Here is a 26,907-nt window from a genome sequence, read left to right as displayed (position 1 = left end):
TGGTTTGCATCTAGATGTGAACCCTTTGTATTTACTTTCATGGGGTCTTCTCTTTACTCCCCACTGCATTGGCTGAATATGTGTTCTGGTATATAACTCTGCTTCCTGTGATGTATGCTCTGTCATTTTCATAATCTATGTAATACTCACTGATGTATGACTGTATATTCCTCTTTGTAAATGTTATCTGATGGTGGATGGTGTAAATCTGTGTAGACTGGAAGTCCGGGTGGGTGTCAAATGTCCTGTTCCCTTTGATTCCTTAATCATCCCCTGGTGTGATCAGCATTTGTTGATTTCCCTTAACAAGCTGAGCTCCCATAATCCCACTCACCTACCCCTCTAGTCAGCCCTATATATTTGTGTCTTTCTTAAGGGGTGCATGCATGCGGGGTGTTGCATGCATGCCATCTCTTGCTAAGTGCCATCATTGCGAAGTGCTGGGCAGTTACCTCAATGGCAGTTAGTCAGGGCAGGAGTCTGCAGGTAAATTACTCTTTGAAGCCATCTGTTTTAACCTTAACTATTATTTCACTCTCTATCATCCTATGTGCTTTTTCTGTTCACTTTCACCGCCCTGTCCCCCCTCCATCACCACTCATCCACATTAGCCCCTCTCTCCTCCCCTCTCCTATGTACAGCTCCCAGGCTCTTTTCACCTATCTTAATAATCTGATTCAATCAAGCTCCAGGGACTTCCAAAAAAAGCCATGCCACAAGTCCAAAAACCATCTGACCTTTCTCCTTCTACTCCTACTTCTTTCAGGCGATATCTCTCCTAATCCCGGTCCACCCCATGCTAACTTTACCCCCTCCCCCACCTCCCATAGAAACCCTGATAATATTATTAACATTCCCTGTACACCCTCACTTCCCTCTTTTAATTGTGCTCTATGGAATCCACGGTCTGTATGTAACAAGCTTCCTTACATCCACAACCTCTTTCTCAATAACTCTCTTAACTTACTAGGCCTAACTGAAACCTGGATTCAGGATTCTGATACTACTTCCCCTGCTGCCATCTCTCATGGTGGTTTACACTTTTCCCATTCACCAAGACCTGGAAACAGACATGGTGGTGGAGTCGGCTTACTCCTGTCCCCACAATGCTCTTTCCAGGTCATCCCCCCAGCTCCATCACTCTCATTCCCATCCTTTGAGGTTCACACCATCAGGCTCTTCCATCCCCTTCCCCTCAGAGTAGCTGTCATATACCGTCCACCAGGCTCACCCACCCAGTTCCTTGACCACTTTTCAGCCTGGCTGCCACACTTCATGTCCTCAGAGTTACCAACCCTGATCCTAGGAGACTTTAACATCCCCATGAACAGCCCCTCCTCCCCTTCTGCATCCCAGCTTCTATCTCTCACCACCTCCCTTGGCCTCTCACAACTCTCATCCTCTGAGACACATGAAGATGGTAACACCCTTGACCTGGTCTTTATCCGCCTCTGCTCAATGTCTCACTTCGACAACTCACCTCTTCCCCTCTCTGACCACAACATCCTCTCCTTCAAGCTCACAAACCCTCGTCCACCCCAGCACACTCCCACCAATCACACATTCAGAAACCTACAGGCCATCGATTCTCAGACACTTTCAGACTCTTTACACGCATCACTGTCCCCTATATCCTCACTTTCCTGTCCTGATCTGGCTGTGAAGCACTACAATGACACACTCAGGACTACGCTAGACCAAGTAGCGCCCCTCACCCTCAGAAAGACCAAACACAGAGTAAAACAGCCCTGGCTCACATCCCAAACTCTACTTCTTCAGCGATGCTCCAGGAGCGCCGAACGCCTATGGAGGAAAACCCGCACACCAGAAAACTTCATCCACTACAAGTTCATGTTAAGGACCTATAACTATTCCCTTCACCTCGTCAAACAGACCTACTTCACCAACCTTATTTCCTCACTTGCCAACAATCCAAAAAACTCTTTGACACCTTTCACTCCCTCCTCAGTCCCAAAGTACAGACCCCTGTCACAGCCGTTCATGCTGATGACCTGGCCTCGCATTTCACAGAGAAAATTAAAAACATCCGCCAAGAGATCAGCTCCCAGCCACCAAGCCCTGTGAATCCCATCCCTCCCCATATCCCATCCAGCTCACTTTCCACATTTGACCCAGTCACAGAGGAGGAAGTCTCCAGGCTCCTATCCTCCTCTCGTCCTACCACTTGCCCTACTGATCCCTTCCCCACACCTCTACTCCAGTCCCTCTCTCCGGTTGTCGCCACTCACCTAACTAAAATCTTCAATCTCTCTCTCTCTTCGGGTATCTTCCCCTCCTCCCTCAAACACTCTATCATCACTCCATTATTAAAAAAACCTTCTCTCGATCCGTCCTGCACAAGCAACTACAGACCAGTCTCCAATCTCCCCTTCATCTCCAAACTCTTGGAGCGCCTGGTCTACTCTCGTCTTACCCGCTACCTCTCCACTCACTCTTCTAGATCCTTTACAGTCTGGCTTCCGCCCTTTACACTCAACAGAAACTGCCCTTGTCAAAGTGACCAATGACCTATTGACAGCAAAACGTAACGGTGACCACTCTCTGCTTATTCTTCTTGACCTTTCTGCTGCCTTTGACACTGTTGACCACCATCTCCTTCTCTCTATGCTCCATTCTATCGGCCTAAAGGACACTGTTCTTTCCTGGTTCTCATCCTATCTTTCTGGCCGCTCATTCAGTGTATCATTTGCTGGCTCCACATCTTCTCCTCTTCCTCTCACTGTTGGGGTCCCTCAAGGTTCAGTCCTTGGCCCTCTTCTTTTCTCCCTCTACACTGCCCCAATTGGTCAGACCATCAGCAGATTTGGCTTTCAGTACCATCTTTATGCTGATGACACACAGCTATACACCTCCTCCCCTGAGCTCACCCCCGCTGTACTACAGAACACCAGTGACTGCCTGACTGCAGTTTGCAATGTCATGTCTGCTCTCTATCTGAAACTTAACCTTTCCAAAACTGAACTTCTGCTTTTCCCTCCATCTCCCAACCTTCCTAAACCTGACATCTCCCTCTCTGTGTGTGGCACAACGATAAGTCCTAGGCCGCAAGCCCGCTGCCTGGGGGTTATACTTGACACTGATCTCTCCTTCACCTCCCACATACAATCTCTTGCCCGCACCTGCCGCTTGCACCTCAAGAACATCTCTAGAATCCGCCCCTTTCTCACTATGGAAACGACAAAAACCCTCACCGTGGCCCTGATCCACTCTCGCTTGGACTACTGTAACTCTCTATCAATTGGTCTCCCCCTAACTAGACTCTCTCCTCTACAGTCAATCCTTAATGCAGCAGCCAGGGTCACCTATCTGGCTAACCGCTACTCGGATGCCTCTGCTCTGTGCCAGTCATTGCACTGGCTGCCCATATATCATAGGATCCAATTCAAACTGCTTGTTCTCACCCACAAAGCTCTCCACAGTGCAGCACCCCCCTACATCTCCAACCTCCTCTCTGTCTATCAGTCCACCCGTTCTCTACGCTCTGCAAGCGACTTTCGACTAACATCCACACTAATTCGAACCTCCCACTCCCGGATCCAAGACTTCTTCCGAGCTGCACCAACCCTCTGGAACGCTCTACCCCAAGAAGTTAGGACAAATCACAACTTACTCAGCTTCAGACGCACCCTAAAGACGCATCTTTTTAGGGCGGCCTATCACACTCCCTAATCAGATTCGATTCACATAGTCCCTCTACAACCTCTCACAACATAGCTCCACATCAAACTCCATGGCACCCAAAGGCATCTCAAGGCTCGGGCCCACTGGTCCAGGAAACCATTATCCAGCCCCATTTCCGTGAGATGGTTGGATTGTCATTGTAAATAAGCACTTGAACCCTGCCTCTCCCCCCATCTCATTGTAGATTGTAAGCTCTCACGAGCAGGGTTGTATTTTTTTTTCCCTCTAAATATTATATTTCTATAACTGTTACTTGTTTGTATATGATCCTCCTGAATTGTAAAGCGCTACGGAATATGTTGGCGCTATAGAAATAAAGATTATTATTATTATTATTTACTGTTGACTTAGAGACAGATACACCTACTTCACTGAGAGTGTTCTGGACTTCAGTTGATGTTGTGAACGGGTTCTTCTTCACCAAAGAAAGTATGCGGCGATCATCCACCACTGTTGTGGATGATGTCATCCGTGGACGCCCAGGCCTTTTTGAGTTCCCAAGCTCACCAGTCAAATCCTTTTTTCTCAGAATGTACCCGACTGTTGATTTTGCTACTCCAAGCATGTCTGCTATCTCTCTGATGGATTTTTTCTTTTTTTTCAGCCTCAGGATGTTCTGCTTCACCTCAATTGAGAGTTCCTTAGACCGCATGTTGTCTGGTCACAGCAACAGCTTCCAAATGCAAAACCACACACCTGTAATCAACCCCAGACCTTTTAACTTCTTCATTGATTACAGGTTAATGAGGGAGACGCCTTCAGAGTTAATTGCAGCCCTTAGAGTCCCTTGTCCAATTACTTTTGGTCCCTTGAAAAAGAGGAGGCTATGCATTACAGAGCTATGATTCCTAAACCCTTTCTCCGATTTGGATGTGAAAACTCTCATATTGCAGCTGGGAGTGTGCACTTTCAGCCCATATTATATATATAATTGTATTTCTGAACATGTTTTTGTAAACAGCTAAAATAACAAAACTTGTGTCACTGTCCAAATATTTCTGGACCTAACTGTACATCAGCCCTCCTCACAGGGTGCCTCTAATACTCTTGACAGAGGATCCCTATCCTCTGACCTCCGTCCAGCAGAGCTCACAGAGGATTCATCATCAGGTCCCAGACCCCGTCCTTCTGAGAAAAGGCGCAGGGTTTCCTCTCCCTCCTCATCCCGCGGCTCTGACTCAAGAGCTGACTCTCAAGATGAGGAGGATGCCCTCGCAGGGGGCTCGGAGGCTATGTACCCCATCAATCTCTCCGAGGGTGACTCAGATTTTAGTGACTTGATTGCGTCTATTAATTCTGTGCTGGATCTCAATCCGCCAGTCTCAGAGGAGCAACCCTCTCTGGCAGAAAAGCATCAGTTTACCTCGCCTAAGAGAGTAAAGAGTGTATTCTTTAACCACTCCAGTTTTCAGACCGCTGTGACCAAACCCAGGGCCTGTCCTGACAAACGCTTTCCAGAGCGTGGTTCTGATGACCGTTTTCCCTTTCCACCTGAGGTGGTCAAGGAGTGGTCGCACTCCCCAAAGGTAGACCCCCCGGTGTCTAGGCTCTCAGCCCGGACCGTTGTGTCGGTGGCTGACGGCACCTCACTTAAGGATTCCACTGACCGTCAGATTGACCTTCTGGCCAAATCTGTGTATGAAGCTGCGGGGGCCGCTTTTTCCCCGACTTTTGCAGCAGTGTGGGCTCTCAAAGCCATCTCTGCTTCCCTAGAGGAGATGCATTCCCTCACCAAGGAATCTATGCCTGAGATGGTTACCTTAACTTCTCAGGCTTCAGCTTTTTCATCTTATGCCATGTCTGCCATGCTAGAGGCTTCTCACCGCACTGCGGTGGCTTCAGCTAATTCCCTTGTTATCCACAGGATCTTGTGGCTTCGAGAGTGGAAGGCAGATGCTTCTTCCAAGAAGTTTCTTGCTGGGCTCCCTTTTGCTGGTTCCCGGCTGTTCGGTGAACAGCTGGATGAAATTATTAAGGAAGCTACTGGCGGGAAGAGTACTTCCATGCCACAAACCAAGACCAGGAAACCCGCCCAGGGTAGGAATCAATCGAGAGTTCGTTCCTTTTGTTCCTCCAACTGGTCGTCCTCTAAGCCCTCCGCCTCGTCCGCTAACTCAGCTAAGGATCAGAAATCCAACTGGCGCCCAAAAGCGCGTCCGCAGAAGACCGCAGGAGGTCCTGCCAGTAAGGCAGCCTCCTCATGACTCTCTGCCCGCTCCAGCCACGTCCTTAGTCGGTGGCAGGCTCTCCCACTTTGGCGACGCTTGGTTAAAACAAGTCTCTGATCAGTGGGTGTCTCACGGCTACAGGATAGAATTCTCTTCCAGCCCGCCAAACAGATTTTTTCTCTCAACTCCCCCCTGCTCCAAGGCCGCCGCCTTCTCACAGGCCGTGGCATCCCTGCAGGCAAGCGGTGTGATTGTACCAGTGCCCACTCGGGAACGGTTCAGAGGTTTTTACTCAAACCTCTTCCTAGTTCCCAAAAAGGACGGTACCTTCCGGCCCATCCTGGATCTCAAGCTTCTCAACAAGCATGTTCGGGTGCGGCATTTTCGCATGGAGTCTCTGCGATCAGTCATTGCCTCAATGACCCAAGGGGATTTCCTGGCGTCCATCGACATCGGAGATGCCTATCTACATGTGTCAATCGCAGTTTCACACCAGCGTTGGTTACGTTTTGCCATAGGAGAGGATCATTTGCAATTCGTGGCTCTCCCCTTCGGGTTAGCCACGGCCCCTCGGGTATTCACCAAGGTCATGGCGGCAGTGATTGCGGTCCTGCACCTCCAGGGGTTGGCAGTGCTTCCTTACCTGGACGACCTTCTAGTCAAGGCTCCATCCAGCGCAGACTGTCAGCGGAGTGTCTCGCTCACTCTCGCCACTCTAGCCCAATTCGGGTGGCTTGTCAATCTTCCTAAATCCACTCTGACTCCGACCCAGAGTCTCACGTACCTAGGGATGCAGTTCGAGACTTTGCCGGCACTTGTGAAGTTGCCCTTAATCAAACAGCAGTCTCTCCAGCTAGCGGTGAGCTCTCTGCTGCGGTCCCGCCGTTATACCCTCAGGCGCCTGATGCAGGTGCTGGGTCAAATGGTGGCGTCCATGGAGGCTGTTCCCTTTGCCCAGTTCCATCTGCGCCCTCTGCAGCTGGACATTCTCCGCTGTTGGGACAAACAGCCTTCCTCCTTACAGAGGTTAGTGGCTCTGTCGCCACGGACCAGGAGCTCTCTTCAGTGGTGGCATCGGCCCCTCTCCCTGTCCCAAGGGCGCTCCTTCCTGGTCCCGTCCTGGGTGATTCTCACCACGGATGCCAGTCTATCCGGCTGGGGAGCGGTATATCTTCACCACAGAGCACAGGGCACTTGGACTCCGTCCGAGTCAGCCCTTTCAATCAATGTGCTTGAAATCAGAGCCGTGTTTCTAGCTCTCCTAGCTTTTCACCACCTGTTGGCGGGCAGGCACATTCGAGTCCAGTCAGACAACGCAACAGCGGTTGCCTACATCAATCACCAAGGCGGGACACGCAGCCGCCTGGCAATGATGGAGGTACAACGCATCCTTCAATGGGCGGAGGACTCCAAGTCCACCATATCCGCAGTCCACATCCCAGGCGTGGAAAACTGGGAGGCAGATTATCTCAGCCGTCAATGCGTGGACGGTGGCGAGTGGTCCTTGCACCCGGCAGTGTTTCAGTCAATCTGCCGCAAATGGGGCACTCCGGACGTGGACCTAATGGCATCCCGTCACAACAACAAGGTTCCAGTTTACGTGGCTCGCTCCCACGATCCTCAGGCCTTCGCCACGGACGCTCTGGTTCAAGACTGGTCCCAGTTTCGTCTGTCCTACGTGTTTCCCCCTCTAGCTCTCTTACCCAGAGTCCTGCGCAAGATCAGAATGGAGGGCCGTCGAGTCATCCTCATTGCACCGGACTGGCCCAGGCGAGCTTGGTATCCGGACCTGCTCCAACTGTCCTTAGAGATGCCGTGGCATCTTCCGGACCGTCCAGACCTACTCTCGCAAGGTCCGTTTTTCCGCCCGAATTCTGCAGCCCTCAAATTGACGGCGTGGCTTTTGAGTCCTGGATTTTGACGACTTCTGGTATTCCTCCTGAGGTCATCTCCACTATGACTCGGGCCCGTAAGTCTTCCTCCGCCAAGATCTATCACAGGACTTGGAAAATTTTCCTGTCCTGGTGTCGCTCTTCCGGCCATCCTCCTTGGCCATTCTCTTTGCCGACCCTTCTGTCTTTTCTACAGTCCGGTTTGTAGCTAGGACTGTCCCTCAACTCTCTCAAGGGACAAGTCTCAGCTCTGTCAGTACTGTTCCAGCGGCGTCTCGCCCGGCTGGCTCAGGTCCGCACCTTCATGCAAGGCGCGTCTCACATCATTCCGCCTTATCGGCGGCTCTTGGATCCCTGGGACCTTACCTTGGTCCTCACGGCATTGCAGAAACCCCCTTTTGAGCCTCTTAGGGAGGTTTCTTTGTATTGTCTTTCTCAGAAAGTGGCCTTTCTAGTTGCCATAACTTCTTTCAGGAGAGTCTCTGATTTGGCTGCGCTCTCCTCGGAGTCACCTTTTTTAGTCTTTCATCAAGACAAGGTGGTTCTCCGTCTGACTCCGGACTTTCTTCCTAAGGTGGTCTCTCCTTTCCACCTTAACCAGGACATTTCCTTACCTTCCTTCTGTCCGGCCCCTGTTCATCGCTTTGAAAAAGCGCTGCATACTCTAGATCTGGTGCGTGCTCTCCGGATTTATGTATCTCGCACCGCTGCGCTTAGGCGGTGCACCTCTCTTTTTGTGCTAACCACAGGGCGGCGCAAGGGTTTCCCTGCTTCTAAGCCGACCTTGGCCCGTTGGATTAGATCGACCATTTCGGACGCCTACCAGAGTACTCAGGTGCCTCTCCCGCCGGGGATCAAAGCATACTCGACCAGAGGTGTCAGTGCCTCTTGGGCTTTTAGGCACCAGGCTACGGCTCAACAAGTCTGGCAGGCTGCCACTTGGACTACCCTGCATACCTTCTCGAAGCACTACCAAGTGCATGCTCATGCTTCGGCAGATGCGAGCTTGGTCAGACGCATCCTTCAGGCGGCTGTCGCCCACTTGTGAAGTTAGGTTCTGCCTACTTCTTAGTTTTTCTGTTTATTTCCCACCCAGGGACTGCTTTGGAACGTCCCATGGTCTGGGTCTCCCAAAGGAACGATAAAGAAAAAGAGAATTTTGTTTACTTACCGTAAATTCTTTTTCTTATAGTTCCGTATTGGGAGACCCAGCTCCCTCCCTGTTGCCCGTTGGCAATTTTCTTGTTCCGTGTGTTATCACCGGCTGTTGTCAAGACAGAGTCTCCGGTTGTTCCGGCTCTTGCTCTGTTCTACTTGTGGGTGGCTATTCTCCTTCAGCTTTTGCACTAAACTGGCTGGGACTGGCTCACCAGGGGGTGTATAAGCTCAGAGGGAGGAGCTACACTTTTTAAGTGTAGTACTTTGTGTGTCCTCCAGAGGCAGAAGCTAAACACCCATGGTCTGGGTCTCCCAATACGGAACTATAAGAAAAAGAATTTACGGTAAGTAAACAAAATTCTCTTTTTTATCACATTCCACTCGCTCCGGTTTTTTTTCTTCCCGTGTGTGCTAGGCCTTAGGAAGAGCAGCTCGTCTGCACATGACTAAATGTGCAAATCATATATGAATGAGGAGCCACATGACGACTACCCAAACCGCGGGGAGGCGGGGGGCAAGCAGGATTCTTGCCCCGGGTGCCAGAAAGCCTAGATACACCTCTGCCATTACCCCACCTCCACCTTGCTGGCATCTGAGTCGGAGTTAAGCTCTCTGCCCTTTACTGATCAGCCTCTGGCCCATCCATCTGGCCCATCAAGAGTCACTCTCATTTCATCAGTCCATAAAACCTTTGAAAAATTAGTCTTAAGATATTTCTTGGCACAGTCTTGACATTTTATCTTATATTTCATGTTCAAAGGTGGTCGTTTTTCAGCCTTTTTTACCTTGGCCATGTCCCTGAGTATCGCACAACTTGTGCTTTTTGATACTCCAGTAACGTTGCAGCTCTGAGATATGGCCAAACTTGTGGCAAATAGCATCTTGGCAGCTTCACACTTGATTTTCCTCAATTCATGGCAGTTATTTTGCACCTTTTTTGCCCAACACGCTTCTTGCGACCCTGTTGGCTATTTGCCATGAAACGCTTGATTGTTCGCTGATCACGCTTCAAAAGTTTGGCAATTTCAAGACTGCTGCATCCCTCTGCAAAACATCTCACAATTTTGGACTTTTCAGAGCCCGTCAAATCTCTCTTCTGACCCATTTTGCCAAACAAAAGTAAGTTGCCTAATAATTAAGCACACCTTATATAGGGTATTGATGTCATTACACCGCACCCTCCTCATTACAGAGATGCACATCACATGATTTACTTAATTGGTAGTTGGCTCTCAAGCCTATACAGCTTGGAGTAGGACAACATGTATATAAAGCATCATGTGGTCAAAATACTCATTTGCCTAATAATTCTGCACACAGTGTATACAAAATTGGTCCCATTATGTCAGCTTTGTGTTCAAAAAACAGAAATGAAAACATGATGGGTCTCAGAAAATGGCGACAGAAACATAATTTTTTTTAATGATTTCCATTTTTTTTAATATTAATATATATATATATATATATATATATATATATATATATATATATATATATATATATATATATATATATATATATATATATATATATAATTTTTTTTTATTTTTATTTTTTTTTAACAACTATTAATCTTTATCACCATAATCAAACTGCCATGGAGAATCATATCAGCAGGTCATTTTTATTTTATAATGAACACTGAAAAAAAACAATCTTGAATTTGCACTTTTTTTTATTTTTTCACAAATCTGCTGCACTTGGAATTTTTTCCCTATTTTCCCATGCATCACATTATAAAATATATGATGTCTCTCAAAAGTGCAACTTGGCCCGAACAAAAACAAGCCCTCATTCGGCCATGTCGGCTGACAGAATAAAAAAGTGTTAGCTCTAAGAAGAAGGGGAGGAAAAAAACGAAGGTGGAAAATTGTCCGGTCAGAAAGGGGTTAAACAAGTTTTCCGTGTTCAAAAAAAATATGTGCCCAAATGCTTTTATACTTCCAAAACAGACACCGATAATAATCTCCCCGAGTCCAGAGTCTCAGCCTCTACACTGCCAAACCGGTCGTGGCTTACTGGCTGCTTTGCATGCGGTGACATCACCACAATAATGCATATCACCGCTGCAGCTAATCAATGAGCCGCCCAGGTTTGGAGTACACAGCCGAAGTTAGGAGCAGAGAGGTCAGACAGGACGGCTATTCATGCCAGGTCATTAACTAGAGAATCAAACAAACGCATGAACTAGACTCTAGTAGATGGATTGACTAGGAACCAGCGTTCGGGAAGGAGTGGTAGGAGGAGCTGTCTCATATAGGCCCTGCTAGCACAGGATTGGCCAGGGAACCAAGTCTCTGCAAGACACAACAGGGTTAAATTCCTACACAAACTGGCCATGTCTCCCTATAGCCAGGTGAAGAGTCTCTAGGAGGAAAGCTGGCAGTGAGTATAAGGCTATTTGCGCACATTGCAGTTTTTTTTTCGTGTTTTTGACGTGTTTTAAACTACACTGTGGCAATGACAAACCGCATGCTTTTGCTTCCCCAGCAAAGATTATGAGAAATCAGAATTTCCATGTTGCAGTTTTTTTGTCAGCGTTTGGTTTGTCAAATATTTGTCAAAATCTTTGACAAAAAAAAGCAGCATGTCAATTCTTTTTCCTTTTTTGTCACGTTTTGTCACCCATAGAACTCAATGAGGGGATGAAAAATGGATGGCAAAACGCATGGTAACAAAAAGGTTGCGTTTTGTATGAGATGTATCTGCGTTTTTGTCACGAAAAACACTGGTCACCCACTTTGTTCCAGATTAAAAAAAACATTACAGAAGTGAAAATCTCTATCTCTCTCTTTCTCTCCGCTTCATACTCATCAATCATTGGCGTGACTGTCACACTGCTCCCGCAGCCTCTTATTCTTTTTCCCGACCCGCTCATTAGCCTCATTAGATATTCACTGTATCCGCTTACTAGGCTCATACATATTCACTGCTTTCCCCATCTGTGATTGGTTGCTGTCAGACGACCGCTGTCTGACTGCAACCAATCACAGCCGCAGGTGGGCGGGTTTATATCATTCAGGAGAATAAATAATCTAAAAAAAACGGTGTGCGGTCCCCCCAATTTTGATAACCAGCCAAGATAAAGCCTCACAGCTGAGGGCTGGTATTCTCAGGCTGGGGAGGCCCACGTTATTGGGAGACCCCCAGCCTAAAAATATCAGCCATCAGCCACCCGGAATTGCCGCATCCATTAGATGCGACAGTCCCAGGACTTTACCCGGCTCTTCCCTATTACCCTGGTGTGGTTTCTATCGGGGTAATAAGGGGTTAATGGCAGCCTATAGCTGCCACTAAGCCCTAGGTTAGAGATATCAGGCATCTATGAGACACCCCACATTAGTAATCTGTAAGTTAAAGTAAATAACCACAAACAGCCAAAAAATCCTTTATTTGAAATAAAATATGGATGCGCCACTTATGGGGTGGCTGTGGACTGCTATTGTTAGGCTGAAAAGGGCCAAATAATAGAGGCCATTCCCACCCAAATAATATTAGCACACCGTTGTCTGCTGTACCTTGGCTGGTTTTAGAAAAATGGGAGGGACCCCATGACATTTAAAAAAAAAAAAATTGAAAAAAAAAAAAGCGTGGGATCCCCTCTATTCTTCATAACCAGCCAAGATACAGCTGAGGGTGGCAGCCTGCAGTTGCTGCTGTTTCTGTGCTGGATATGAAAAACGGGGGACCCCACGTTATTTTTTTACCCCCCCAAAAAATAAAAAAAAAAACAGCTGGCCAGGCTAGCTAAGCCTATCCGAGCTATTCTGCTATTTATTTATATCTATTCTATCTGTTCTTTCTTATTATCTATTCGATATGTTTTTACTATCTATTCTTTTGATCTATTTTTTCTATCTGTTCGTCTATTCTAGCTATCTATCAAATATCCTATCATATTTTTTTCTCCTTTAAAAAACACATTAACAAAAACGTGACAAAAATGGATTCGTTTTTACCGCTTTTTTTTTTCTTTCAAATGCAGTCTTTACAGTTGTCAAAGTCTGTCAGAGGGTGTAGTTTTGTCAAACCTAAAATGCAGCGTGCGGACATAGCCTAAGGCAGCAGTGATGCAGTGAGAATGGCGGTGCTGAGAAGGCGTGTGAGATGCCAGTGTGGCATCATGACTTCTACATATGTAGAACCTCTGAGCCCAGTGTTTGAGTGCAGCATTCACATACACTGTAGTTGTAACTTCACCACTGCAGCCAGGAACCAAAAACCAGATCAACATCGGTGAGGCAGTATTCACATCTCTCCTGGTTCAATGCTACATGCCTTGTTCCTTTGGAAGTGTCCAAGCTTCTAGGCTCAAGGAAAACCCTGTTAAATGTGTTAGGTTATTGTCTATGAACATTTATAACTTTTCACAAATGTAAATCCGGAAAAATTTCTTAATAAGAATATTAGTATCATCAGATCACATTCATGTGCTGTATAAAAGTAATGAATTATCAGTCTCTCTGGATCAATAAATTTCACTGTATATTTTTGCTGCATTACTGTTTCCTTTAGGCAGTAGAAGCCAACCTTAGTATTTCCATTAGCGCTTCCTCTGCATGCACCATACACACATAAATGTGCCGTGAATTATAATATCCCCTCTGCTTCAATTTTTGAAGACTGTTTAACTGTTTAAAGTCTGTCAGCGCAAAATTACGCTACCAAGTTCGCACATTCCTCAATCCTCATATGCGCAGTGCTTAAATTATGGGTTACTTTTCAAGAAACAATCTTTAAAGTAACATTCAAATTAGCTGTTCAGTGCACCCAGGCTGGTCCTAGACACTGTCTCTTCTTCAAGTTTGGCTGTCCAGCTCCTTTCCCGACTTCATTCACATACAGCTCTGGCTTCACTTGGGACACCGCTGTGAATCTGTCAGCTGGTGGAGGAGCAGGGTGGCCAGTTTGACTGAGATGGTGTTCGGGATTGCCCATGGCACATTGAGCACCTAATTTTCATATTCAAAGATCGCTGTCTTGAAAAGTAGACCATGAATTTTGGAACTTTTATTTTGTTCTTTTCAGCAAAAGCCACTCTACATAGAGATGTGCTTCCTTTATTTTGTAAGTTTGAAATCACAGGTGCTGGAGATTGATTTCAGTGACCCAAAGGCACGACCATCGTGAGTTTGTTTGAAAAACAAAAAGGTTAATCGTTATGACATTTACATCCATTTTGCATAATAATTTTGAAATTATAAATATGACAGTGAAATTCTATAAATCAATGTGAAGAAGACTGAAAAGAGAAAAGGCGCTAATTGGGTACTGACGTTACAAACGTGTTTAGGTAATATCAGATGTGCTGACCTGATACAACGGGAAAAATAGTCACAACTGCTATTGAAAATGTGTAGGTTACAGCTGCAGCAGACACCACAAGGAGTGAGCGTCAAAAGATCAAATAGAAGTGGACTCCCACGCTGTCGTAAGAAGATAGTCAGCAGTGTGTTGTTGGAAATGTGGAGCTTTGGACGCTGATTCATCTTATATGGAACTGCCCATGTTTGAGAAGATACTGGACGGGAGTGCTTGACCTGATTGATTCTGTGTCTGAATGTCGTTCTGACCGTGGACTTTTGACATGTGTTCTCGGATACACGGCGGAACGCCCTGTTCCGGAGCGCCATAAGATTGCTATTGCGCGTATATTCTATCTGGCACGGAAGGTCATAGCATTATACTGGAAAAATAGAAAGGTTCTCGACACTAAAGAGTTAGTTGATAAGGTAAATTATGTCCTCCAGCTGGAGAAGTATGTTTACCAGAAGAGAAGGGCATACAAAAAATTTGAGGACCTCTGGGCCCCATGGCTTGATACTCCAAATTTGGCTCCGGTGACGTTGACCTGGGCTAGAGCCTTAAGGGCGAATTCGGTTTAGTTTAGATGCTTGGAAATGGGCCATGGTATCAGGTTGGATTGCGGGTGTTTTAGTCAGGTACTCTGAGTGGTAGATTGGTCACTGATCTATGCCTAAATGTGTTTATGAATATATATGTACAGAAGAATATATTATATATTGAGTCGAATAAGGGATTTTGTTTGGGGGAGGGAGGTGGGCCTGCATACTTGCATGTATGCGCTGTTCTTCTTTTGTTAAACAAAAATGTTAATAAAAAACTATTTGATTTAAAAAAAAAAAAGATGGTCAGCAGTAATAGTTGAATCGAGATTTAATTACGCGTTTCACAGATCACACCTCCTTCCTCAGATAAATCACACATGTACATGATTTATGTACGTGTGATTTATCTGGGGAAGGAAGTGTGATCTGTGAAATGCGTAATAAAATCACAATTCAACTATTACTGCTGACCATCTTCTTATGACAGCCACTTCTATTTCAATTTTTGAGTGAAATTGCATTGACCTACCAATCTTCGTTTGTTATGTATTTTTTTGTTTATTTGTTTGTTTCTTCAGCTTTAGGCTACGTACGATCTGTATTTGGTGAATTTTTAGACTCTGTGCGCACGCTGCGGATTTACCGCGTATTTTGCCGCGAATTTGGTGCGAAGTTGCTGCAGAAAATGTGTCTAACATTGCTGCAGTCATTCCCCAGCAAATCCTATGGGTTTTAAAAAATGTTGTGCGCACACTGCGATTTTTTTATACCCGCGGATTTTCTGCTGCGGAATTAATGAGCATGTCACTTTTCTGCAGGTAACTGCGGTTTTTGCCATAGATAATGGTAAAAATCCGCAGGGACCAACCTGCGGAAAATCTGCGGTAAATTCGCGGCAAACCGCGGTAAAACCACATGCGGATTTCACTGCGGTTTTCGTGCGTTTTTTACTGCGGGTGCGGGATTCTTTAAGAGGGTCCGGATTTTCCTTAAGAAAAGGGCACTTTTTAGTGCGCACATATCCTAAAGGCCGCTTTACACGCTGCGACATCGCTAGCATTTGATGGCGATGTCGAGCGCGATAGCACCCGCCCCCGTCATACGGCCGATATGTGGTGATCACTGCCGTAGCAAACATTATCGCTACGGCAGCGTCACACGCACATACTTGCTCTGCGACGTCGCTGTGACCGGCGAACCGCCTCCTTTCTAAGGGGGCGGTTCGTTCAGCATCACAGCGATGTCACAGCAGCGTCATTGAACCGCCGCCCAATAGAAAAGGAGGGGCAGAGATGAGCGGGACGTAACATCTCGCCCACCTCCTTCCTTCCTCATTACCGGCGGCCGCAGGTAAGGTGAGATACCTCGTTCCTGCGGTGTCACACACAGCGATGTGTGCTGCCGCAGGAACGACGAACAACATCGTACATGCAGCAGCAACGATAATTGAGAATAGGTGTGCATGTCACCGATGAGCGATTTTGAACATTTTTGCGACGATTCAAAATCGCTCATAGGTGTCACACGCAACAACATTGCTAAAGCGGCCGGATGTGCGTCACAAATTCCGTGACCCCAACGACATCGCTTTAGCGATGTCGTAGCGTGTAAAGGGCCTTTAGTGTTGCATATCTTATGAAGTATTCCTGCACTTATTAGCAAATTTAAGTTACTTGTGCTTTTATTAATTGTGTTTTTTAGTGGGGGGGGTCACATTAGTTTTTACACATTTATTGTTTCTTTTTGTTGTCATGTTTTAAATAAAACTGCTTTGTTTTTGATACATCTTGGTATTTGTCTTTGATAAAACTTAATTGATACAGTCGTATAGATTTCAGGGTTTTTCCTCGGTGCAAGCACATGAAGAACATTTTTTTATCTGTGGATTTTTGGCATCTAATGCAATTCTATGGAGAAAATCCGCACATAAAACTCAGCGTGAGAAATTGATATGTTTTGCATTTAAAACACGCACAGTAGGCATCACATTTCTATGAATTCTTTCCACTTTTCTGGAACTGTAAGATGCTATGTTTTGTGTTCAGCTATGCAATGCAACTCATTGTGGGAACCTAACCTTTGATTCTGTTATATTTCTGCAGGCGTCCCACTAATCGATGGTGGAACAGTGAGATTGCCACAGTTAATTGGGCTTTCGCGGGCACTGGATCTCATTCTTACAGGGAGGCCAGTAGATGCCCAAGAAGCATATGCTTTTGGACTTGCTAATCGGGTGGTTTCTGATGGGCAAGGTAAGTGTTGACGTTTTAAGCAAAAATATATACATATATTTTACTGAAGCAAAGCTTCATATATTTTAAACAGAATCTGATGTAAAAGAATATCAGGAGTTTGATTATTAATTTACTGTGAAAAAAATTTACTGTCAAAAGTCCAAGATTACTTTGAAATTGTGGAATTTTGCTCATTTAATAATACATGGAAATAACAATTGGCTGAGTGATGGGGGATTCTGCTCTCTTATGTAATGGATGCATCTGAGAGAGTAGGGTGTGTGGACACAGAGCCCAATAAATCAAAGCTTTTAAACCAATAATCTGGAGTAAAAAATCTTTGAAAAGTTATCTCCAATTACTGAGATAGGAGATGGCAGTTGTTACTGATGAGATTCTAGGACAATAGGAGGAGGAAGGAGTTAGAGGTAGAGGGAGGAGCTAGAGACAGAGCTCCGCCCCCTCCTCCCTCTTCTATCTACATAGAATCTCATCAGTACCAGCTGATTTCGTTTGACAGAATCCCCTTTTCTATCTTCCGAGCTACGGGGTGTGTGCTGCCCGGAAGATAAGCCTGCCTCCGGTTTTCATTATACAGGATTCCTCCGCTCTGTACTTGTAACGAGCAGTTAATGCTCGGATGGGTGTGACTCAAGTACCCAAGTATAATGAAGTCTATGGGGAACGCTAGCATTTTTCTGGAAGATTTCCCAGAAAAATGCTAAAGTTCCCCATTGACTAACATTATAGACTGGTACCCGCGTTGCGTCCATACGAGCATTAACTGCTCGTTACAAGTACCGAGCTCCTGAGCATGGCAGTGCTCGCTCATCTCTCGTGAATGCTGTTCCAGTAGAAGCATTTACATTGCATAAACTTCTGTCCACTACTCATTCAGTGCTATAAGAACCCAGATAAGGTACACATACCGACCATCGTAATTCTTTAGTATATATGGGCCACTCTCAAAACATGAAATATAAAGTCATTCAGTCATTTTTTTTTTATCTACCATCTTGTAACCATTTATGAGAAACTCTTAATAAAGATTCTTTGCACTTTTTTCATCAAGAGGATGTCTTTGCATCATTTCATGTACATTAATTGGGTCATTACTCTCCTCTCTCCTCTTATCTTTATATTTCATTGAGTGCTATGTAGCCTGGAAATGAGAAAACAAATGTGGTTATAAACAAGGATGGGCGAACCCGAACTGTAAAGTTCGGGGTTTACACCGAGCACATAGCGTCCGTGCACAAGATCCCGAACATGAGCTTTGTGTTACCGTTCGGGTCCAGTTTGGGTTCAGTTCGGGTCCAGGGGATGTAAAAAAAAAAAAGCCCTATGAAGTAGTCCAAAGGTGAGCATCTCTTCAGCTCTCCTACATCTGTGCGAGGAGACAAACACAGGTCTGCTCACGCAGACAAACAGGCACAGTTAGCTGTGCGCCCTGGTAACCTCCACTGACTAAAGGACCTTCCATGACGTCATAGCCAGGTGACCAATCTGGTTGTGAATGTTGTTACGTAGTTGGTTACAGTACCTTTAATGACGTCACAGCCATGTGACCTGTCTGGCATGAATGTAGTTACCTAGTGGTATGTATTGTATTTTGTCATGCTTGGTATTAAATTCAGTCCCTCATCTATTTTAGTGTTTTTTGGATCCCAGTACACCAGAGTACTGATTTAGTGGGAGAGTCTAAAAAACTAAAAAGAAAAACACAACACATAGAAAAAATTTTTTTATTAGTAATAAAACAAAAAAAATTAGGGACTCCATTTTTATTATAAAAAAAATCCTTTCTCCGACGTAGTCCACAGGTAGAGCAATGTCAGCTCTGCTTCTTCCCTCTGTACAGACAAACGTCTATACAGAGCGAGAAGCAGGCTGACAGTGGCAGTCAAAGTTCAATTCCTGGCTAAGCCATGGACTCGGGTGAACCCTGACGTCACCGAGAACACGGCTGAAAAGAGCCGAAGACTGCTGAGTGACGAGCAGTGCAGTGCATATCACCAGAAGTTAATGATCGGACCCGGAAGCAGAAACGGCCGGGAGACAGAGTCTGCAGGATGCGTCGCGGGAGCGGTAAGTATAATGACAATGTTTATTATTAACTATATTATTTATTTTACAGACCCCCCCGTCACATCCCATATCTATAAAGTCCAAGTTCGAGATTCGGACGCAAGTTCGCGTTTACTCCGACCCCCAAACTCTAACGTTACAAAACGTTCTGGCGAGTCTCCCGAACACGAACATCGGGTGGTTAGCCCATCACTAGTTATAAACCATTTGTTCTCTCCTCAGGGTTCCCTGCTTTATCTCACAGCTGTAGACCCAACCTGCTCTTGCTAACTTGCTTGAGTACTAGTAACTTTAAAAAATGTTTCTTCCGATTTTGGATCCACCCCACCCATTGTACAAAGCAAGTGAGTAGTTGTTAATATGGTGCATTTAGCACCTGAAATATTTTAACATTTCAAGTTGTAGCTTGATCGTAAGTATAAAAATGTGGGTATAGCAGATAATATTCTCTAAGCTCATATAAGAGCCTGCTATTCCGTAAACAGCTGGCTTAAGTCATGCTAAGCCTCACATAAAAAAATTGTCATTTGGGTTCCACGCCAAACCGGGTCAATACTCTGACTCATCACTGCCACTAAAGAATTTAAAGACTTTAGTGCTCCATTAACAGGCTTTCTTTTTCCTCATGTACAGAACAAACTTCAGTAATACTTTTCAAAATATTTTTTTTTTTTATTTTCACAGTAAAACTCGTATTGAAACCTTTGTTAAATTTATTAATACACTATGGGGCCAGTGTGAAAATCCTATGACTCACATCCACACAATAATTATTGCCATTTGTCTAGTGAAAATATGATTATTCTTTCACCTGACAGAGTACAAACCTCCCGGTCACAAGGTGAATTATCGGATGTGACCCAGAACCGGCTTTGGCATTTTGCCATGGATGGCAGTTGTATTTGCTCGGGAGCCCAGACACAAGTATTACTCATAGTTTTCAGTGCTAGGAAGGAATTATTTCTGTGAAGTGCATCAAACCATTTCCTTACTGTTGAAAAATACTCATAAGTTTTCATTATAATATTTTCCCCTGGAATCTTTGACTTCTGCAGACATCATATCTGTCTGAGTTAATACGTAACTTGAAAATTCTAAAATAATTACATGACAACTTGTTACCCTCTACTTTAATATATGCTATGTATGAAGCACTAAGTAAAGCAGGTGTTTCTTTTCTTGCCAGAGGTTTAGCTTGCCTCGTACCCAAATATTCTACAAAGAACCAAAAAGCAGACAATTGTTTTATTGTTTAGAAAGATTAATAAAAAAGACAAATCCTACCATGTTTGTGCAGTGTACCATTTCTGGTGATACTGTTATGGGTGTACATGATAATTTTTGTTTATTATGTGACTGATCTCAATGTGCATTGTCTCTGAGCTAGTGGGTAGAGACTGTTATAATGTCTCCCATAGAGACACCAGGGATTTCTGCTCTCTTGTCACTGTGAAACACCTGTAGAGAAGCAGCACTAGTATGGAGTTTATTAAAGGGAACCAACATGCAGGATTTTCAGAACTAAAGTAAAGACAGTGCTATAATGGGGCTAGGATGCTGAAGCTTTTATTTAGAGAGTGGAGGTTTTATTTCAGCATTATGTGCAAGTATAGTTCCAGCAGTGCACTGCTATTTCATTGACAGGTGCAACGGGATGGGAATATGTGGGTCAGGTATTGCTATCTATTCCCACCCCTGTCTGCCCACCTGGCTTTCCTCCCCCTGGCCTCATCATAGACATTAATTCAGGCGCAGGCAGACTGACAGGGTTGGGAATAAATAGCAAGACCCGACCCACATATTTCCTTCCTGTTGCACCTGTCAATTTATAGCAGTGCATTACTGGAACTTTACTTGCACATATTTCTGAAATAAAGCATCCAATCCCTGAACAAAAGCTATGCTTACATTCAAAACCCTAGTGCCATTATAGCCCTGGCTTTACTTAATATATGAAAATCCTGATGGATGTTTTCCTTTAAACTGCAATACCTAGCAGTGTAGCTGTGAATCAAGCTGTAGGGTAAGGTAAAACACTTCAAAGCTGCACCTTTTCTCTGTTGGTCTCTCTCCCGCTACTCCTCCCTGTCTTAGGCTGCTTTCACACCTCCGGTTTTAGCAGAGCCAGCCAATCCGGCTCTAAAACCTATGCAACGGATGTGGCGACAATACCGCATCTTTTGCATAAGTTTTTGACATGCGGCCCATCCGGTTTTTGCCGCTTGCGGCACGCTACTGAGCATGCGCAGTGGAAAAAAACGCATGTAGCGGCCGGATGTGGTGTTTGCCGCAGGACGCCGCATGTGGCGTTCATAGGCATGCATTGCAAATAGCGCCGCTCCGGCCGGATGCGGCGCCATGCGTTTTTATTTGCCGGACAAAAAAACGTGTCAGGCAACGTTCTATACGGCCGCCACATCGGCTAAATCTGCCGCATGCGGCAAAAACCGGACCGAACGCAAGCCCATGCGGCACAATCCGGCACTAATGAAAGTCTATGCAAAAAAAAACCCCAACTGGCGGCAAAAAAAAAAAACGGTTGCGGTTTTTCTGCAAAGTGCCGGATTGTGCCGCACAGGAAAAAACGGATGTGTGAAAGCAGCCTAAAAGTGTGCTGACAAGCTGGATTTTTCAGAGTAAATGATGAGTCCAGGAGACTGGGAGGAAAAGTAGCTCATAAGTGGAGACATAAGAAAATTTGTAATATCTTAACAAACAAAATATGCTTCCATTTGCTTGTACTATTTATGCAAAGTAAAACAGTGAACATTTAAGATTTCATATTCTAAAATGATTTGACAACCACTAACTTGTAAGATAAGTAGATTATTATTAGGGACCATCCATACAGACATCCACATGATTTCAAATGATTCACATTGGAGTCTAAACCTAAAATTAGATACAGAAATCACAATTGTTACACTTGTCTTTGATCTCTCTCCGGTGATTAGCACTATGAAAGCCCAAAACCTTTGAATTATATTGAGTGATTTTCCAACAACCATAGTGCTCAGTTGTTTTTCTTTTTAAGAGAAATCTCCGCTGAGTTACATTAGTTCTTAGTCTGTTGGATAAATTGTCAGAGTAAATCATCTCTGTTAGAATAACAAGGGCGTAACTCTGTAGAAGGTAAATGTTCCAGAATTTGGTCTGATACAGTCCGAGGATGGATCACCCCTCTGTAAGGTAAACAAATGAGCAGTGTTCGATATGCAAGAAAGCTGTGCCTGGTTTACTGGATATCAATCTGGTATATGAATGATTATTAAAACCCAACAGTACTGTTAATCCTGCAGTAACTCACTGTGAGGACTTAACTGTCACTAATCTGACAGTAAGCCATAAATGCAAATACGAGTGTAAGCATAAAACACATGGAAAAAGCCACCAGTGTGAACATTTCAGGAATCTTTAACTAAAACTTAAGAATTCTTAGATTTACTAAAACCTCATTTTTAAATAATAAATGCGATCACAGCATTCAGGCTAAAAGAGGAATCGCTTACCTCTCACTGGCGATCGGGTCCCTGTGATCGTATTACAGGGACCCGATTGCTGCCATGGCAACCCTTGACGACCCCAGGTTACCGAGCTACAGAGAGCCTCACACACCATGCCGAATGCATCTTGTGTGAGGCGAAGTGTCAGTGCTGCGAGTGCAGCGCTGACTGATATAATCCATTTCAGTGATTGAACACTGCAGGGGATTAAATCCACAGGAAAAAAACGCAGACATAATTGACATGCTGCTTCTTTTTTCTGCGCCAAAATCTGTAAGAAAAAAATCAGTAACATGTGCACAGCAAGTCAGGATTCTCATAGATTTTTCTGGGATGTGTTTTTCTTTTCAGTATTGATTAAAATCTGCAAGAAAAAAAAAATGCAGCATGGGCACACAGCCTAAGGGGCACTTTGCACACTACGACATCGCAGGTGCGATGTCGGTGGGGTCAAATCGAAAGTGACGCACTTCCGGCGTCGCTCTAGACATCGTAGTGTGTAAAGCATTTTTGATATGATTAACGAGCACAAAAGCGTCGGAATCGTATCATCGGTGTAGCGTCGGTCATTTCCATGAATTGGGAAAGACCGATGTTACGATGTTGTTCCTCGTTCCTGTGGCAGCACACATCGCTGTGTGTGAAGCCACAGGAGAGAGGAACATCTCCAACCTGCGTTCTGGGCGGCTATGCGGAAGGAAGGAGGTGGGTGGGATGTTTACGTCCCGCTCATCTCCGCCCCTGCGCTTCTATTGGCCGCCTGCCGTGTGACGTCGCTATGACACCGCACGACCCGCCCCCTTAGGAAGGAGGCGGGTCGCCGGCCAGAGTGACGTCGCAGGGCAGGTGAGTCCATGTGAAGCTGCCGTAGCGATAATGTTTGCTACGGCAGCTAACGCCATGATATCGCTGCAGCGACGGGGGCGGGGACTATCGCACTCGGCATCGGCTTACGATGTCGTAGTGTGCAAAGTGCCCCTAAGGCCTCTCACACGTCAGTATTTTGCATCAGTGTTTCATCAGTGTGTCATCAGTTTTTGGATGCCAAAACCAGGAGTGTCTCTAAAACACAAAACAGGTGTCAGTCTTTCAATTATAGTTCTTCTCTGTAAGTTCCACTCCTGGTTTTGGCATCCAAACACTGATGAAACACTGACGACACACTGATGCAAAATACTGACGTGTGAAAGAGGCCTAACAGGTGTGACAGAACATGGTTTTGTCCTGCCTAAAAAACATAACTACTGGAAAGCAGGCCAGATGGTGTGCAAAGTGATTCTGCCTGCCTTATTATGTGAATGGCAACTTTGGGTTTTCATCCAAATGCCATTTTTCAGAGTTTTCGACAAAAGCCCCGATGCAGCCATAAATGTGTTGCAGAAATGTGTTGTGAGCCTGGCCTCATTGGCTTTTTGTTATAGTTTTGATAAAATGATCGATTTGTGGTTCAGCTCTGCTAGTCCCCTCCATGATGAGCTCTGGTTAAGGGTTTGCTCACAACAACGTATAAAAATTCCCACCGATTTTCATCCACGAGAGCAGGACAAGTGAAATCTGTTTGGTATTAAATATGTCATGCATGTGCGTGATTCATTTGGTTTTTTTTTCTCACCTAGCATCAATATAACATACGTATGACATTCGTATGCAATGCGTTTTTTTTTCTTAGCAACTTTTATTCCATAATCATTTACAGGACCATTTGCGGTATTCAATGCTACAAAATGGTAATGTATCCGTAAAAAACAGATGGCATACGTGTGGTCCATGTGCAGTGCGTTTCTTTTCTCGCACCCATTGACTTGCATTCATAAGTCTCGGCCGTTTTATGCAATCCTACGCAGCATGCCAGAGAACACCCGAGGAACAACTCGCAGATAAGCACTTACTGATTAATTAATATTGGTGAGAGTGCAATTAATTTTTTTTTTATAAATTGCAATGCGCTCAGCGTACTTTTACCCTGACCACCACTTACAGATTGCTGTCTGACTGCACTGAGCATATCCAGAAAGCTGCCAATAAATGACTGGGGGCAGGCTGTTGAATATTGAGGACTACATAGCAGGAGACTATCACTGAGAGGACTAAAGGAGCTGCTGCTAATTTTTCAAAGTAAGAACACCATCCTCATCAGGTCAAAAAGATGTATTTAATAATATAGTTAGTAAATCATGGGTGGCCATATCATTGGTGCAACCTGTGCAGCCACATAGGGGCACAATAAGTAAACGGGGCCTATATCCACTTCCAAAGCAGGTGTCTTATGATGAGCTATTGGACTGCAAGGGGCCCATATACCATTCTTGCACAGGGGCCCTCTTCTGTATGCGTCCGCCATTGGGCAGTATATATGGTGAGAGATTCACTTTAAACGAATGCTCATTCTCTTTCACTTGATTGTGATTTTCCACTATGCATGGTCTACATTGTTGGTGAGTGTTTCCTTATAACTACACTGCAAGTACTGGAATAGAAGATATAATGGTACCATATGTATGTCTGTTTTTAAAACATGGAGTCGAAGTACATATGGAAAAAAAAACAGAGTTCGGGTAGTTTAGATATGCAAACTACTCGCCCGAGCATCGGTGTGCTCGGGTACGCTCGTTGCTCGGCCCAGTGCAAGCCGCTTGCAGTATTTGAATGGCTCACACTGGGGGCAATGACAGCATGATCGGATGTAGTGTGGATCCAATGAAAAAAAGGTGGAAAAACCCCACTCACCTGTCCCCGGAAGTGTGTGGAAGTTAGGTTCAGCCGGACTTTAAAGTTTGGTTTGGGACCTGGACTTGACCTGATCCCCGATGAAAGTCACTAATTGGACAGTTCGGGTCTCACTTCTGGGAGCAGGTGGGTGGTGTTTTTCCATTTTTTTTTTTGTCTACACTACATCTGATCATGTTGTCATTACCCCCAGCGTGCGTCGTTCAAACTCTGCAAGTGACTCGCACTGTGCCGAGCACCAAGAGTACCCAAGCACAGCAATGCTCAAGCGAGTGGTTTGCGTACGTAAAGTCTTTTTTTATCCAAACACCAAATTTCAGGTTCACTCATCTCTACTTGCAATTAATATGTGATTAGATATTCGTGAAGCCTACGTTGCTTGGGAGGTAACAGGCTCCAAATGATGTACAATATTTGTAATATGTTTGTTTGGCTCAGCCAGATGTTCCACCATTTGCAGCATTAGTCTTTTTACCCTGGAAAATGTCCATTTTATATCTTATTTGGATCTACGCGGCTAATCTGTTATGATTTTCACTACACAGTAGATTTGAGTTGTGTTTCAGAACTCGAGGCCAAGACATTTCCTGCATGATGTCTGTGTTTGTATGTGTACTGCACAACTTGTATACAAGGCGAACCAAGGGAGGTGATCACGTATGAAGTGTACAATATTACAGCACAGAATATTATTCAGACCTCCCGAAACTACCATCATTTCATCCAAGAGGTGACTCATGTCTCTACAGACTCCGCGCAGCTGCCTTGCACCCTGGGCATGTTGTTGCCCTGATTCAAATTAAAATATGACTGTTTTGCTTGGCAGGTAACGGGCTATCTTTAAAACTAATGCTAATAAAATCAAGTGCCGTTTGCCGAATATACTGTAAGCAAAGTAGAATGACATTTGGCATGTTTTTCCTGGCAGATCATGCTAACTAAAGGATGTTCGGGTGGAGACTGACATTAAGAAGAGTAAAATGGAGACATAAGCTTTAGGAGCAAAATAACCTGGTTTTATCAGGGAAAATTGATTTTGGTCATCCAAAACTTTTTAGTTTTATAGTTTTTGGTCTCCAACAACATCAGTCAGACACCACCTGGATCTTGAAATATCTCCACAAGAAACACTAAAGACCCCCATGTATTTTAACCCCTTCACCCCCAGCCTGTTTTCACCTTCCTGACCAGGCCCTTATTTTCAATTCTGACCAGTGTCACTTTATGTTGTAATAACTCTAGAACGCTTGAACGGATCCTGGTGGTTCTGAGACTGTTTTATTGTGACATATTTTACTTTATGTTACTGGTAAATCTAGGACGATATTATTTGCATTTATTTGTGACAATATTGGAAATTTGGCAAAAATTTGGAACATTTCACCATTTTCAAACTTTGCATTTTTATGCCCCTACACCAGAGCATTAGGTCACTCAAAATACTTAATAAAAAACATTTACCACGTGTCTACTTTACATCAGCACCGTTTTTTTAACATAATGTTTTCTTGTTAGGACATTAGAAGGGTTAAAAGTTTATCAGCCAGCTCTCATTTTTTCAACAAAATTTACAACACTAATATTTT

General features: G+C 44.7%; 1 protein-coding gene across 3 annotated transcripts in view; it reads left to right on the top strand.

The window, feature by feature from the left end:
- The window catches only part of LOC142244256 (enoyl-CoA hydratase EchA19-like), a 167,559-nt gene that overhangs the window by 112,125 nt on the left and 28,527 nt on the right, over window positions 1-26,907 (top strand). For all 3 annotated transcript variants that reach the window (XM_075316458.1, XM_075316461.1, XM_075316460.1), the window contains one exon: window positions 16,872-17,021. In XM_075316458.1, the coding sequence (XP_075172573.1) occupies window positions 16,872-17,021 (150 nt within the window). The remainder of the gene's footprint in view (window positions 1-16,871; window positions 17,022-26,907) is intronic.

The sequence above is a fragment of the Anomaloglossus baeobatrachus genome, chromosome 6 (assembly GCF_048569485.1).
Source record: "Anomaloglossus baeobatrachus isolate aAnoBae1 chromosome 6, aAnoBae1.hap1, whole genome shotgun sequence".
Lineage (NCBI taxonomy): Eukaryota > Metazoa > Chordata > Amphibia > Anura > Aromobatidae > Anomaloglossus > Anomaloglossus baeobatrachus.
The sequence above is the reverse complement of the archived record's forward strand: the minus strand, read 5'-3'. Positions and strand labels throughout refer to the sequence as shown.